Raw genomic sequence first — 17,302 nt, forward strand, 5'->3', positions numbered from 1 at the left:
GCGCAGTACACCAAAAAGCTACCTAGCTAAAGAAAACGATGCATTCACGTACAGCCTCTTCTGTTTGGTTTGTTTGGGTGAATACTTTAGAGATGAGAGACATGGAATACAGAAAGAATGAAAGCATGCTAAAGTGACATTAGCAAGAGAAAAACCTAGAATTATCAAACAACTAGAAGGAGGAGGGTCGCGTACTGGAGCGGGCATATATGGCAGGAATATGAAGAGTTCAACACATTTATGTCTGTGAAGGTTCTCAGTCATCCAGGTCATCGTAGTCAAAGGAGCTTGCAGAGAAAAGCGTCTGGACTTCTTTAAGTTGCTTGAAGACGTTTCACCTCTCATCCGAGAAGCTTCTTCAGTTCTAAGGTCAAATGGTGGTGGTCAACACATTCAGACAAAAAAACATAATTATGAAAAGTTAGAGTGAAAACCCACCGATAAATATTTCATATTTTATTGTGGTTCACAGTGTCATATAAAAATTGTTGCTTTTGAAAAAGCTAAAGGCTTTTTTGTTTTTGTTTCAAATATGCATACATTATAATATCCAGTTAATAGAAACCTGAAAATATAAACCTGTTTTCTACTGAGTTACCGGAGTCAGTGAAGGCAGCAAATGAACTAGCTCGCCTTACTAGCATTTACGTCATTGTTCCATCCCGGTTCCAGTTTATGATGCCACTGTACTGTGCATGAGAAAAATTGATAAATACGAATAATGTAGCACTGGGCATAGACTCGGTATAATCACTATATATGTGAGAATGAAAGTAAACGGTAAACCTTCTAATAACTATAGTGCTGTTTTACATATTATTTGTGTAGATACTTGTTATATAGGAATATATAATGTTTATTGTATTCTCAAAACGTAAGTCATTCATGAGGGCAACATTTGATTCAGAATGTAAAAAACTGCAGCCATATCTGCTAAGTCTATAACCTAAATTGCAATTATTGAGATTTTTATATAAATATATATAAAAACCATGAAAAAAAATATTGTGTCCCGTGGTGTGAAACATGCTGTTCACCTGAACAGCAGTGAGTGAGTGTGTGTTGGCAAAGCGATAAGACCTGTATAAAAAGTAAACCATAACAAAATGCAATGATTTGCAATTTTTCATTTCATGAGGTTCAAAAAGTTCTGAGTTGGAAGCAAGTAGGCCAGTTCAGCACCCGACTCTTCTACTACGAAGTATCCAGCTTATCATCATCTTACTGAAATATACATAGACTTTGCTTTAAAGACATTCTGTGAATGGGAGCCTATGTTGTTTTCAAACTTGTATATACCTTACAGGACTGATGGCACCTTGATGTTTTCCAACAAAAATTTCAAATTTAGAATCGTCTGACTAGAAAAAACTGTTTTAACCTGTATTTGTGGACGGCACAGTAAACTGTACTCACAGACAGTGATTTCTGGAAGTGTTCCTGAGCCCATGCAGTGAGTTCCATGACAGAATCATGATTTTAAAGCAGTGCTCTCTGAGAGCTCGAAGATCATGGGCGTCTAATGCTGATTTTCACTTTTGTCCCTTGTGCACAGAGACTACTCCAGATACTTCGAATCTTATGAAAACTTTATGTACTGTCAGTGATGAGATATTCAGTCTTTGTAAGTTTATGCTGAGGAATATTATTCTGAAAATGTTCCACAATTTTTTGTAGGTTAGTCAACCTCTACCCAAGCACTTCTGAGACACTCTTCCCCTCTAAGATGCTCATTTTATACCCAGTCATGTGACTGACCTGCTACGAGTTAATGGTAAATGGTAAATGGCCTGTATATGTATAGCGCTTTACTAGTCCCTAAGGACCCCCAAGCACTTTACACATCCAGTCATCCACCCATTCACACACACATTGGTGATGGCAAGCTACATTGTAGCCACAGCCACCCTGGGGCGCACTGGACACTGGCACCACCGAGCCCTCTGACCACCACCAGTAGGCAACAGGTGAAGTATCTTGCCCAAGGACACAACGACCGAGACTGTCCAAGCCGGGGCTCGAACCGGCAACCTTCCGATTACAAGGCGAACTACCAACTCTTGAGCCACGATCGCCCGTAATGTTACAGTTTGTTCCTTCAGTTGTCTTTTTAGTACCGCTTACGCTCGCTGCCTTTTGTTGTCTTTCTCTCAACATTTTAAGGAAATGTTTCCGTCATCAAATTCAAAATGAGCCAATCCTTGTCATGGAACAGTAAAATGTCTCAGTTTACACAATATGTTTTCTGTGTTATATTGCGAAAAAAATATGGGTTTACGAGATTTGCAGATCATTGCATTCTGCTTTCATTTATACAGCGTCCCAACTTTTTTTGGAATCGGGGTTGTAAATATCTGTCTGATGAACACATCTCACCTTATTTCCGCATGAACATTTCTGTTTGCACACAGTGGAGGTATAAATATGCAGTGCCACTCAGCTCTGTGCTATATTTAACAGAGCATCCATTGCTATTTCTGGTAGTTTCATTTTTAATCTGAGACAGTAACAGACACACAGAGGGGCATCTGGAGGTTTTCTGCTTTTAACTTCAAATCCGTTATTATCTTTTTTTTAAAAAGCAGTGAAGTCTGACAGTTTGACACTTAGTTTATTTATAAAATCAAATGGTGTAGACCTGGCTCAGTGAATTTCAAAATGCAGTGTGTAGGAAGAGATACAAAATAGTACAATAGTCAACCATCACTGACATTTCTATACAGGAAGATAACATTCTCTACATTTGAGCATTAATCTTTGAGGGAAAAAAAGCTCCTTTCAGCAACACTACCTGATAAAGGGAGTGGGAGGGTTACGCCTCCCAAAGGACTGTGCCCAAAGTGGAGTGGAGCGACCCGTTGAAACACACAAGTATAGCAGGCGACGCCACATCCCCAGTCTCGCAGGACATCGTTACACTGCGACAGCTCGAAAGTTAAAAAGGCACCACACAATACAAGTCACAAAGGAGATTCTGCCACACATTTGTAATGCTGAAACCGACAAACTTTAAGGCGGATGTCGTGTGCAAAAAACATCTTGAATATGTGTCACGCATACTGTTCGGTGTCCTCTCTGGTGAAGTGTGCTTTGATTTCTTCCTTTACAGCTGACTTCTTTAAAAAATGTCTGAAACATGTGAAAGATTTAAAGAATGATTGCATTATCACTATGTTGCTTGGTGTCACAGGCACATTCCAGGCTTCCAGGGAGTGAGTGGGGAGAGGAGAGGTGCTGGAGGAGGCCTCGCTGTGGATTTAGTTCCTGTAGCTTTTACGTCCCTCGCCCTCCTTGAGGAAGGTCCATATGAGGGTGTTTACGATATCGGGCTGGTCCTGCTGCAGCCAGTGACTGGCCCCGGAAATGATGTTAAGACGGAAATGATTCCTGATGTAGAGGCGGCAAGCCTCGGCCATTTCCTGTTCCAAGAAGGCATCCCGCTCTCCCCACAGCAGCAGCACCGGAGACCTGACGTGGTTATGGCTCAGAGGGAGGGAGCTACAGAAAGAAAGGACACGAAAACATGAAAAGCCTTCAGTTGATCACATTTGTCCCATATTCTCTTCACAGGCTCCCGTTTAAATCCAGAATTTAATTTAAAATCCTTCTCCTTACATACAAAGTTCAGAACAATCAGGCCTCATCGTATCTCACATGACCTCAGAGTACCTTATTATCCTGACAGAGTACTTCTCTCTCAGACTGCACAAAAACTTCACAAAACTATATTTATCCCAGCAACATTAAACTATATTTAATGTAGCTAGGATTGGCTCTGGGCTCCTCACAACCATGTTAAGGATAAGTGGAAGAGAATGGATGGATGGAGGGATTCATGTCTTATTTTTTTGTGTTTGACATTGAAATGGGATGTCTGCACTTGTTTTTAAGGAAACAGCACAACTTGCGTAAATCAAACTAACCACACCTGTGAGCGTTATTTAGGGATTGCGCTCCAGACTACTTTGCCCGGTTTTGTAACTCTAACCCACAGTGCAGATTCCTATTTTTGTCATTTTCCAGCTTTTCTCACTCAGCTGAGCATGAAAAGTTTTATACCAGATTTCCGATGGACCCGCAGCACCTGGGTCTTAATTTAACATCCTGTTCTGTAGTATCACAGTTGTTAAACATCACATGCAGTACGGCACGCTTCTGCCGAGATGTCTTCCAGCCTCCATCCTGTCTCAGACCAGAAAGCAGATATACATTTAAAAGGATGGCTGAATGTTGACTGTGCATTCACCTATTTTTGTCCCCTCTACATTTAGGTACGCTATCCACTAACAGACAGACTAAGTGGGCATGGGTCACTGAGATTTCTTTTACGTAAGCATACAAAAGCTACTCTGAGACAACTCATTGCTTGAGAAGGGAGCAGATGGCACGCTCAGCCATGCATGTATAGGTCACATGTCAAAATTGCATGCACTGAGATTTTCTTTGATCTCGTTTATGCGGACCATTGTTTGCCAGTAAACATGTAGGAAAGATGTGAATGTGACAGTATTGTAGCACTGACAGAAGTAGAGGCTCAGTTTTCTGTTCCCCCAGAGTTCTGACAGTAGATGGTGCTACTAAATGCAAATATGTCTGTGAAGGTTCTCAGTCATCCAGGTCATCGTAGTCAAAGGATCTTGCAAAGAAAAGCGTCTGGACTTCTTTAAGTTACTTGAAGACGTTTCACCTCTCATCCGAGAAGCTTCTTCAGTTCTAAGGTCAAATGGTGGAGAGTCCCAGATATACTATACTAAATGCAAACTACACAACAAAAACCTCGTTTATCTTTGGAGCGTGGAACATAAAGTTTCTTAAACTGACACATCTGAAAATTACTTTTCAAGCATAAACAAAAACTCAACAAGTAAAAAACATTTAAAACAGCTATTTTCTGCTATTTTGTGTCTGGCAGTTTACTGCTCATTTATTTTGCAGCTGATATGACCGTGGCAGTCACAGCTGAGACTGTGGTGCCAAAACACTGGGCCTGTCCTTGCAGCTCATCGTGGAGCGCTTTCTCTGAATGTTTAGACCTGAACTGTGCATACTGCTGATCTTCAGTATTCCTATTTTAATGTAAGAGAGCAAACTTTTGTTTGGTGTGTTTTTAACAGCTTTTTAACTTTAATATTATTCTTTGATCTCTTATAAATCATACAGATTTTGCTTAACACATATGACATATCACTGTTATATAGAGATCCTTTCACATAATCCATCCTTGGCTGAGTGAATTCCCCACCTGAAGACATTCCTGTAATAGTTGAGGGCTCCTGTTAGAGCTCCCGGTTGTGAGAGTGCGTACAGGTAGGCTTCCAGATCCTCTGCGGTGAGCCATCGGCCTTTCCTGCCGATCCCTGTGCTGCGGCTGGTGAACAAAGCCTTCAGAGCCTGCAGCAGAGACACAGCAGCAAACACTGAGCGAGGTTTGCATGGGCGGTACGTTCTGATCTAGACAGCATTCACTGAAGGACGTCCATGTCGCTGTAACGCGAGTCAAAAAAGGTACTTCTGTGGTGAAATCAGCTCTGATGACCTTCAGTCACAGCTCTGGCTCTCTGACTCTCTGCTGGCTCGACGACACTGCATGCTGTGCACCAGCGCGAGCATATGGCAGCATTCTTTCATTTAATTAGCAAAACTCTGACATACTGATTATACTAGGTGATATAACACCAGTGTCTTAGAAATGCTTAAATAATTATAAAGCAAGGAATTTAAATAGAAAGTAGTTTTTAGTTTTACAGTAACATTAAACTCACAATAAGCGGAGATTTGAGGTGGTTTGGATGAGTGTTTCTCATATTTTGGCTAACCTTTCACCTTTTCTCTATTTCCTGCATGTGTGGTGTGCAAATCAATGATGGTATACTGTAGAAATTCTCAGCCTGTGGTGAAAACTGCAGGGAAATCTGGGCAGTTACAAAAAGGAAAGACTTGGTTTGAGGTGTTTATCATTGTTTTAAACTAACAGCAATACACACACAGACACAGCAAGCTGTCCTCGTTTCAGCACATCAGCATTTTCTCTGTGTCTTTGCTTTCACAACAACTGATTAACTGCGTATGAGGTGTTTAGTAGTCTGTAAATTGTAGCTACAAAAAATAACCCGAGGCACTGCTCTACGCGCTATGTGTTAATTAGCTGTTGATGAACCGAGTCAGGTTAGTCTTTATTTTCAGTCTACATGCTAACTAAGGTAAGCTAAGCTCCCAGCTGTTGCTTAATATTTAATGAACAGACATGAGAACAGTGGCAACCTCACATCAAACTCTGGGAATAATCAAGCACCGGAAATACCGAGAGAACAACTAGAATCTGATCACTGGAAGATAAAATACAAACTGTGTGTATTTGTAAATCTTCTAACACGGAGACAAGATAATATTAAGTACAATTACTTTTAAACAATGGGAAGAAGAAGATAATAAAATTGAGAAAATAAGAAATTAAATGATTAATTACTAACAATATTTAAAAAATCCAGATATTATTTTGTAATAATCTGTAATCCACACATTTCCTGCAGTCTGACCTGATGTAAACACCAAAAATAGACACTGCTCATAATGTGCGAGGTACACTATTGCACATGCACATCCACACACGACCTTGACATTGAAAGTCCACACACAACAGACCACCTTGAAATCATTGATGGAGAGCATGAGCTCCGGGAAGCGGGGCAGCTGGAAGAAAAAGTAATGACTGGATTTCAGCAGCTGGCTCGGGTGACGCAGGGTATAATCTGGAGGAGAGGAAAGGAGAAGAAAGGGAACATTTAGTTTCTCGACATAATTAAAGGGCAGGTTTCTTGTGGACATGATAACTCAGTGCCTCTCTGTCTGCACCATTTAAACCAGCTGTTCCAGCTTCATATTAGCCTCCTCTAATTAGTGTCTCATCAACTTGCTCTTAATGCAGAGGAGGATTTGCCAGATGGATGCAAACATGCAACTGAAGTAATAACACTTCCTAATTATCATTAATAATTACAGTAATAACCCAAGAGTCAAACCAGAGCTTCTCTAATTAGCGTGGAGAATACTGATTTTCCAGCACACTGTCCTGAAATCATACCTGTGAACACAGACGGATGCGGACAGTTGAGAACAATGAGTTTTGTCACCATCTCGGGGTAGTGAATCGCAAACAGCCACGCTATGGTCCCACCCCAGTCGTGGCCAACGAGGCAACATCTGTTGTAACCTTGGAAGAAATAAAACACGAATGAAGGAAGCTGGAAGTCCATTCTAACGTTAAAACTAAACAACAATCTCTGTGGCTCAAAAGTGAAGCCAACATAGTGAGCAGCAGCAGGGAGAATTTAATGGCTTTGGTTGAAGCTGTATACCGACTGCTTTCTTACATATTTCAGGATGTCAGTGGGGTACTTTGAACTCTTGTTGGATTGAACTGGATGTGTCTGCAGCATTATTTTACTATGTTTAAGTCATAATATATTTAGGCAAGGCAAGGCAAGTTTATTTGTATAGCACAACAACAAGGTGATTCAAAGTGCTTTACAGAGACATTAGAAACAAAAACAAATAAAAAGCATGATTTAAAATTGATTAAAACAAGCAGACAAACAAACTAACTAATTAACAAACAAACAAACAAAACAGTATATAAAATCAAAGCAGATAAAATCAGAACAATAGATAAAATCAGTAGTTAAAATGTTAGTTTTGAAATTTAAGCTTAAAAGTGTGGATTTGGTGCTTTATTCAAATGCAGCTGAGAACAGGTGAGTCTTCAACCTGGATTTAAATAAACTGAGTGTTTCAGCTGATCTGAGGCTTTCTGGGAGTTTGTTCCAGATATAAGGAGCATAAAAGCTGAATGCAGCTTCTCCGTGTCTGGTTCTGACTCTGGGAACTGATAAAAGACCGGATCCAGATGACCTGAGGGATCTGGAAGGTTCATACTGGGTCAGGAGGTCACTGATGTATTTTGGTCCTAAACCATTCAGAGCTTTATAGACCAGCATCAGAACTTTAAAGTCTATCCTCTGACGGACAGGCAGCCAGTGTAAAGACCTCAGAGCTGGACTGATGTGGTCCACTTTTTTGGTCTTAGTGAGGACTCGAGCAGCAGAGTTCTGAATGAGCTGTAGTTGTCTGACTGATTTTTTAGGTAGACCTGTAAAGATGCTGTTACAGTAATCAAGCCTGCTAAAGATGAATGCATGGACTAGTTTTTCCAGGTCCTGTTGAGACATCAGATCTTTTATCCTTGATATATTCTTGAGGTGATAGTAAGCTGATTTTGTTATTGTCTTAATGTGTTTTTCTAAGTTTAGGTCTGCATCCATCACTACACCCAAATTTCTCGCCTGGTTTGTGGTTTTTAGGTGTATAGATGTTCTCTGGTGACCTGTAATCGTTTTTCTTTGGCGCCAAAGACTATTACTTCAGTTTTGTTTTTGTTTAGCTGGAGAAAATTGTGGCACAACCAGTCATTAATTTCCTCAATGCATTTACCAAGAGCCTGTACAGGGCCTCGGTCTCCTGGTGACATTGTGATATATATTTGTGTGTCATCTGCATAGCTATGATAGTTTATTTTGTTGTTCTTTATAATCTGTGCCAGTGGGAGCATGTAAATGTTAAACAGAGGGGGTCCCAAGATGGAACCTTGGGGAACTCCACATGTGATACTTGTCTGCTCAGATGTGAAGTTACCTATTGATACAAAGTATTTCCTGTTTTCTAAGTATGTTTTGAACCAGTTTAGTACAGTTCCTGAGAGACCTGCCCAGTCCTCCAGTCGTTTGAGTAATATGTTGTGGTCAACTGTATCAAATGCTGCACTGAGATCCAGTAAAACTAAGACTGACATTTTTCCAGTACCAGAGTGCGTTTTGAGCTACAGAACACTTGTTGGCAAATGCAATGGTCATTTTGTCAGATGTCTTCATTCAAATCCGAAAAATAAAAAAGAATATATATACCAAAAATTCACCCAGCGAAATTACATCAGTGTAATTTCATAGCTGTCTGCTATGCTTGTGCTATAGCTGCATAATGGTAAATACGATTCATGCAACTGGCCCTTTGGTTCGTAAATGGTCCCTTACGGTTAAAAAAAAGAGGATAAAAAGCCCCAAATCGACACAGTGGGTGATGCCACAGGGTCTAGCCACTTTGTTACACTGATACAGTCCATTGTGTAAAAAAATAAATAAAAAAAAATGCCACTGCCTGAAAATCACTGTTGACTTTCTCAGAGGACATTTACACTCATCAAAGGATGGATTTCATGACATTCAGCCAAATGCTGACCAAAGTCAAGGCTTCAGTCTGATCACATTACTGTTGCAGTTGCTACAAACTAATCCCCTTACCGGAGGTCGCACCATTTACACCTACTAATATGAATCACCCCAGCAGGCCCCACTGATGTTGCTTATGCTACAGAGGAACAGTCTATAATCGTAGACGGGGAACTACATCTGGAAAATAACAGAGCACCACGGCTCTTTCGGCTGTCCGCCTTTTGGGCTGTTAGCAGTTTACTGAAAACGCTGAAATCTGCTACCGACATGATAACTAGCATAACATGTGTTCTGTGAATGCAGGCAGCTGGGTGGATCTCATTGGCTCTACGAGTTGATCACAGATTAGAGAAGAGCGGTTATCAAACAATCAGTGCTTTCCTTCTTCCACTGAAATGACCATTAAGTGATTTGCTCAGCAATGTGCATGACTGAGTGCTTAGCTCCCAAAAACCTGTTAGGTAATTGACCGGGACAGCCAGAACAATGTAACGAGATGCAAAACATCGTGATAGAACACTTGTGGCTTTTTAAAAAGCTACAATATAAAAAAAAATCAATGGTTCAATTTAATTTGTGCAGTGCACAGAGCGTTACAGACTGATTGCAGTTCTTTCCAGCATTTCAAAGATGCACAACCTCTCAGCTTAATGTTTTGATGTTACAGGCCACAGCTTGACTGTTGTGGTTGAGTTTCACCTCTAATTGATTCAATTTATAGCTGCAACAGGCAGCTGCAGAAGGCTTTGTTTAATCCTTCCATTTTCCTGACTGCTTTTCCAATCCTTGATCATCCAGTCACTACCTGAAGGATAAAAGAAAATGTGAAACATAACACTAAACTGAAGAGCCAGATATTACCTATGAATGACTTTGAAGTAATGAAAATGTAAATGTAACACATGATGTGATCACAAAGTTCACCAACTCCAGGTGTTAAAAAAGGAAAGTGATCTGAAAATGAAAGTAGGGCTGGTAAAGTTGTATCACTGCTGAGGAAATAGCTTTTCCTCAGCAATTTTTATGGTTTGGGTTGCAAAATTTTATGATCACACCTCATTTGTTTACCTCAGAAAAGTTTAAAAGGCAGAATTACGTCAGTGTTTAACAATGTTTACGCCTTCTTCTGTCACATTTAACTGATTCATCTTTGATTATTAGGTACTTGCTGAGTCCTGGAAATTTCAACAGTGCTACAAGGAAACATAAATGGACAAGAACAAGAGCGTCAGATAACCAGAAAGGTTGTAGGCAGCAGTTTAGAGAGATTATTTGAAGCCCTATATTTTAAGTTCAAACTGCATTTGAAATGAAAATGCTGCTAACAGTTCCTCTGCCTTTCGTGTGCCTTCCATTTGTGTTTGGCTACCATGGAGGAGTGCGACCGACTGAGCGCTCAGGTTTCATGCCCACGTTTTGGTTCATTTTAGCCGTGTGTCTGCGTTTCCAGATCTACAGAACTCCTACAGTAAAATATTGCTGTAATAAAACAGAAATTTTCTTTGATACTGAAAAGAGTGAAGAAAGCACCTCAAAGACTATGCAGGAAAATCAAGAACGACCTTTTCGGCTTCCTTGTAATTGACACTGAAACAGCCGTGTTAACACATTTAGATGTGAGGTGACAGGTGTGAAGGAGAATGAAAGGGCTCATGTCCACTGAATACAATCTTCAGCGACATTTCAGGGCTGAGACAGATTACCTGATAGAGTGTGTAAGCCGTGCTGAAATGACAGGAAAAACACTGAGATACGTTGGCCAGTTAAAGAGCAAAAACTGTCATTCTGGCCAGATAATCATTAGCTGGTATGTGCACACCACCTCAGGCTAGCTCCCTGCCAGTGTTAGCACGCAGTCAGCAGGCTTTGGGCTCTGTATCTGCAGTGTCCCATGTTCACTTAGAATGAGTCACAGGAAGTTTGTCTTGCCGTGCTGCAGGCCTGAAGGCTGTCCACGGCGTAACATTGATAAACAAGTTTATTTTTGACCCAAGTAGCTGTCAAAACACTCTCCGCTCCTCGGACTGATTCCGAGATTACAGGCACGCAGTTCTCCCGTGTTTCCTCACCTAAGTACTCCACAATATCTTTGACATCCGTGACCAGGTATTCGAAGCGGTAACTCTCAGTGGAGAGCGGCAGGTCGGACTCCCCGTAGCCCCGCATATCGATGGCCACCACACGAAATTCACTCTTGAACTCACGCAGCTGGTAACGCCAGGAAAACCTGAGGCACACACACATTTGACGAATATTATTGACAAGACAATGCAGGTTAATGCCTGTTTCTCATGGAAATAGAGATTTTTTAATTTAAGTTTATTGGCATTTATATTACATATAATACATAAGTAGGTAAAAACAAAATCACAGTTATGTAACAAATTATCAAAAGCTTTCAAAACTGATCTAAAATTAGACTTCAAACCTTCATAGAAACCTTTTAACGGGACAGTGTTTAATGTCTTTAAAAGCGTGAAGATAATGTGTCATTTACACAGCTAAGGAACAAGAAAGGAATTTGTGCCCAAAACACTTTATGAACCCCTTCTACAGTCTTGCTTTTGCTCAAACATTCATTCAGTTTCTACTACAGTGGATTTAAAGCCCATTCTCCTCTTTATGGGGTTCTTACATTTCTCCTAATGTAGTTAGATAGCAACATAGCACTTCAAAACAAGGCAGTTGAGGTGCTTCGGGCACCTGACTAGCATGCCTCCTTAATTCCTAGAGATGTTTTAGGCATGTCCCACTAGGAGAAAACCCCAGGGCAGAGAGATTATATCTCTTAGCTGGCTTAAGACAGTGTCCCCCTGAAAGAGGTGGCCAAGAAGAGCGAGATCTGAGTATCTCTGATTAAACTGCTGTCTGACAGAGACCTGAATAAGTAGCAATAAAGGTATGGACATATGGATGATTTGCGTAATAAATTATTTTCTCTCTTCAGGGTAAATCTGTGTGTTTTTCACAATGCTAGCAACTTCCCTTGTTTTCTGAACTCGCATCTCTTCTCAGGATTAGCATGAGAAACACAACAAAGTAAACACTCTATGTTTTCTATGGTGACGTATGGCATTTATCCATCATGCCTCTTGATAAATGACTTTTGCTTAGGACACACCTGTGCTTCCTCACTCCTAGCTCCTCCACAAGCTTTCTTTCTCCTTCAGGAGCAATTAAGGAACTGATAGCTGAAGGAATATAATTTCCAGGCCACAGAAGGTGAGAAGATGCAAGGAAGGATAAGTTAACAAAATGGAAAGCCTCTTGTTTGTCTTTTTATCTCCAGTCCCAGAGTCTATGACACAGACTCTTTCTGTTAAACATCTGGAGTTTCTAAGTCCAAACAGCACATTACGCAAGTGTGTTCACAGGCCTTTCCCCGCAATTACGATTCTTACAAACCAACTTTGCAAACTCTCTTTTAGAAACTAGCACTCAGCTTTCTTTCCAGCTGAGTGAAGGTCACCTCTGGATAATAGAAGCTGTTTTAGATTCTAATCCGCCCACTGATGTGGACTGGGATGACTTCCTAATTGAAGATCTTGTCAGCCCCCCTCCTCCTTGTCCTCTTCCTCCTCAGCCGAGTAACGGGGGAAAAGCAAAATGCAGAGCCCTGCCTGTGATTCTGATGAGTCAGGATAAGATCCCGGCTCTGAACCTTTAGATCTTTGAATATAGAAGAGGGCTGAAGCAAAATAAGCCCCTTGCAGCCCTCCATCCCCCTTCTGAACACAAAGTCTCATCTTTCTTATTTCTGAAAGGGAATTAGCACATTTTAAAAAGCACTCTTTCCAAGCACCTCAGTACAGTTTCATCGTTCCTTTGAAGGATATGTCAAGTGAAGCAGAAAGAGCTCCCGTCTACCGTTAATTAATCCCTGTCCTGTCCGCAGCTTAGATAGCATGCGAGAGATATGGACGGGCTTACAGTTCTTGACAAGCTCTTTGGCCCTGATCCAGACGCAACACTCAACATCATTTTTCATTTCATATCAGGAGGAAGAGAGCTTGAATGCTTTGGACCCCTTTCCCCCGATGGCAAATCATGTCTGTGAATGAGGACTCCTCTCTGCTGGCTTGGATTTGTTTTTGCAGGCCCACAGCCAGATCGCAGAGATTTAACACTGCTGCTGAGCAAGGGAGGAATCCTCATAGTGGAAATTTTTAGAGAGATGACCAATGCAGCAAATACCAAATACAACTGCACAACACAACATCTTACAGTGTGGTTTAGAGAAGCTTTTACTGTTACTCTGACCCTGATTTGTCTCTGACCTACCAGAACTCAGGGAAGCCGTGCAGAAACAACATGAGGGGCTTTCCTCTCTCACCAGCAGCAACATAGTGGAACCTGAGGCCAGACTCCTGCGCAGAAACAAGACACACAAAGACACATTTGCACATGAACACTTCAGCCGTCACTTTTATCCAAAGCCATTTAGTGAACACAACGGAACAAGCCAGCGCTCCTAAGTGACTGTTACTGAGGGGAGCTGCAGGGAAAATTACTACGGGGAAACAAGACAGGAATAGCTCGTTTTCTTTTGAGCCATTAAATAAGAATCAGTGTATCACAAGCTTGTAATATCATGTTTACTGGACCTGAAACACTCTCGTGAATTTGTTTCTGCAGAATACTAAGTGCTCTAACAAACTTTAAGACTCCTTCAGGAAATGTTTGTAGACGTTTAAATGTACATGTGTAAGTTTAACACAAAAGAAAATTATGACAACACCTGCCCACATTTCTTACATCCACATTTAATCTTCCTGAAGAATCTAAAGTGCTTTAATATGCAAATGTTTCATTTTGAAAGTTTAAAGACAAGACAAGCAGTGTCCCCAATATGTCAAACTAAAGGCTCATGAAAGATAAATACAATTATGCAGAAGACACCTACAATATTTCCATCTGATGGCAGAAAGAGTGAGTTCCTGATGGAAAAAGTGAGAGTAGAGAAGAAGAAAAAGTTAATGTAAATGCTTGTGTTTAAATAGTTGGAAGTTCATTAGATTTAACAGGGTTTGAATTTTTTTAATATTTTTAAGAAACATATCAAAGCTGTGCCTCAGAAATGTGGGGATTTTGCTTTTTGCTTTTCTTTCTCATATATCACTGTTTGGGGTTCTGAGAAAGAACAACAAATTTGCAATAAACTGGTGACCTGCTCTGGGCGTAACCTTCCTCTCACCCTACAGCAGCTGGAATAGATTTCAGCATTAAACAGAAGCAAAGAGGAAAGCTGCGCATTAGCGGGCTGACACAAAAAGTCTCCTACTTTACTGTAAAGTCCTTAACCCACCTGAAGCTTCAGGTTCCTGCACTACACTTGTGTAAGCTACATGCAGGTTGTGGTATCACCAAACTCCTGCTTGTACAGACATGTTGCTAAGATGGATTTAGGTTGGGCATATTCAAGAGTCAAAGTCAGCTGATAAAGTTGAATTGATTGTTCTTGATAAAGTTCAATAGTTCAAGTGAGATAATAAGAAGCCAAAAGTGTTTCTGTTTTTAGGCAGTGGGGGGGGGGGGGCAGATTTAGTTCCTATTTGGCAAAATGAAGCATTGTAACAAGAAACTTCAGGGTCACTTTATTGTGCTTGCTCTGCTTGGTTTAGAGGCTTTGCGGCTACACTTAGGATCAAATTGCAGGTGATGCAAAATAACATCCGCAGTAATCATTATATTAAGAAAACAGAGTATCAGACAGGTACTTGTATATTGAATGATTTTGTTCTAATACGTATAGTTTTATAATTCTGTTGATGAATTTTATGTCACATGTTGAAATGAAATGGGTGTCAGCGCACTTCAAAATACTACTGCTTGGACTAGAGTCTATTATAAAACAAATCAAATACAAAGAAAGCAATATTATTGGGCTATTTAAAGAGAAAGACAATCCCCCCCAATCCCCACCTTGAGGTGTTATTAGGTGTCAGATAGAAAAGCTTCTCTGTTTTTATTTAGTGGGGATTAGGTGCTTTGGAGGATCTGAGGCTGTGAAAGGTTGTCTGTCTCTCTGTATCAGCCCTTTGACGGACTAGTGACAGGTCCCGGGTGTACCCTACCTCCTGCCCTATGACAGCTGGGATAGGCTCCGGCACAACCCTGAATTGGATAAGTGGAAACAATGGATGGAGTGGATGAATGGTATTATGGATGGTTATTTAGTTGTTCATCCCAATTCATTTTAATATTTGATAAAATTGTATTTGCAATTTTATGGTTCTGTAAAGTAATCTGCTTCCATGGACATATACTTGCAGTACTTTTTTCTTTCTTGTATGGTTACACGTCAGCAGATTTATTCTGTTTTCAACCAAACCCTTCATGCACTGTGCTCGCTGCAGATCAGATTCATTTGCTCGTGGAAAACTTTGATTTATGACTAAGAAGCGCATGCTTTAACAGGCACAGATGAGTGTTCTTGCGCTAAAACAGTGTACATGTATTCTAGTACTTGTTTAAGGTATTTGTCATTCTCTGCTACTTTTGTGGAAAATTTTCTTTTGACTGCAGTGCATCTATCTGGTAGAAGTCAAGCCTGAATTAAGATGCATTTAGAAAAACTGTCATTTATTTTTAAACTCATTGCTACTCTCCAACAGATCATGAAGTAGATCAGAATTCCTTCTTATATTAATACGTTACTAATGACAATCCCATAATATAAGAATGACAGGTACATGCTGCTGTACTTGTCATGCTTTAAGTACATCTTGTGTTGGTAGTCATTGCGAAGTCTAGGATGTGAATAATTCTTCCATCCCTCACATCGGGACATGCTTTGGTATTTTAATTACATAATCCTGAACACATACTGTAGGTTGGTAGTTAGAGGCTGGCAGCACGCTGCATGCAGAGACGTGAGGCGGAGGAGCTGTTCTTTCAGCACCACCTGAGCTCCACGCCAGCAAGCCTTGACTCCACCAAAAACATCACAAATAAATAAATAGAAGCGCTTCGCAAAAACAAACAGACGCTTCGAGATTGTGCTAAAACATCGGGCCCCGTTTGGATTTTCATGACGCGACACGGCGGAAAGGTGTTGAGGCGTTTTTTTTTTCTTTTTTTACACGTGAACACCCTGGCACCGTACACACACACATACACACACAAAGGCTGTTACCCTTACAGACACCTTTCATGTCCAAGTGCGTGCGTGTCTCTTACCTTGATCCTAACATAACAGTGGGTTCCCAAGGACGTGTCATTCAGACAAGCCGGGGGAGTTTCACGAATCACCCATTGGAAGGTTGTTGTCGGCCTTAAAACGATGTTCCACCAAAGTTTCAGCAGGGCTACGATGGCGCAAAGAGCACAATAACCGTATATCAATGACCAATACCCCAAAACTCTGATTTTCAGCGCAAGACTGATTAAAAATATCAGCAAGTTATGGAGCACTCTCGCCATCTTTACATTGCCGCAGGAAATCAGCCCGGATCACGTTACCTATTGATTGATTTCTGTTAACTGGTCGTTTCTGTTTAAACACCGCTCTGACAATGCCGTCGTTTCTTTACCAGCGCATACGCACGACTGTCTGAAGGGAGGATCCCAACAAGCGGCTGAATGGGACGGTGGCAAGAGCATCACGTCAGATTTCACGCGTGCGTGTGGCAGCCGTGGCTGTTTGGCAGGAGACCGTGTTGTTGACTATACAAGGCAAGTCCGAAATCGAGCAATAAGCGTCTCGATGCGGAGCTTTACGTTGATTTACATTGAACAGCTAAGAGGCGCTGTTAGGCAGCAAAACCTCCGGAGGAAAAAAAAATCACTGCAAAGCACCACGGCTTCACGCTGTTATGGCAACAAAGCTGCGATTAAAAAAAAAAAAAAAAAGGTCTGCGTGACTTCAGCTCATCATCAGTGAAATAATCACCGTTATTTTAAATTATCTCACCAAGCGCTTCATGAACAATAAGTGGCGGTTTCCCGGTTTAATTAGCAGGTAGGCTGTGACTGCGCATTGATATGTTAATGAGATGCGGTGTCACAGGTGTGTGGCTGTC

The 17,302-nt window shown here is 41.0% G+C and overlaps 1 protein-coding gene across 1 annotated transcript; it reads right to left on the reverse strand.

The window, feature by feature from the left end:
• Positions 1–2,592: 2,592 nt before the first annotated feature.
• On the reverse strand, positions 2,593–17,060 carry ephx4 (epoxide hydrolase 4). The gene is made up of 7 exons (XM_084921987.1): positions 16,461–17,060; positions 13,563–13,648; positions 11,351–11,508; positions 7,082–7,210; positions 6,646–6,749; positions 5,243–5,391; positions 2,593–3,498 (listed from the first exon to the last, which is right to left on the reverse strand). The coding sequence occupies exons 1-7, from the start codon at positions 16,701–16,703 to the stop codon at positions 3,258–3,260; spliced, it is 1,110 nt and encodes a 369-aa protein (XP_084778113.1). The 5' UTR covers positions 16,704–17,060; the 3' UTR covers positions 2,593–3,257.
• Positions 17,061–17,302: the final 242 nt, after the last annotated feature.

Source organism: Perissodus microlepis, chromosome 23 (genome assembly GCF_051167445.1).
Source record: "Perissodus microlepis isolate ML-2025 ecotype Zambia chromosome 23, ASM5116744v1, whole genome shotgun sequence".
In the NCBI taxonomy this organism is placed as follows: domain Eukaryota; kingdom Metazoa; phylum Chordata; class Actinopteri; order Cichliformes; family Cichlidae; genus Perissodus; species Perissodus microlepis.

What these genes read in the sequence shown, in the direction of transcription:
- ephx4 (XM_084921987.1), bottom strand. Translation starts at nt 16,703, where the DNA reads ATGGCGAGAGTGCTCCATAACTTGCTGATATTTTTAATCAGTCTTGCG. An exon ending in GCATCCGTCTGTGTTCACAG is followed by an intron (nt 6,750 to 7,081) that starts GTATGATTTCAG and finishes CCTCTCCTCCAG; the next exon opens with ATTATACCCTGCGTCACCCG. An exon ending in TCTCCATCAATGATTTCAAG is followed by an intron (nt 5,392 to 6,645) that starts GTGGTCTGTTGT and finishes TCTCTGCTGCAG; the next exon opens with GCTCTGAAGGCTTTGTTCAC.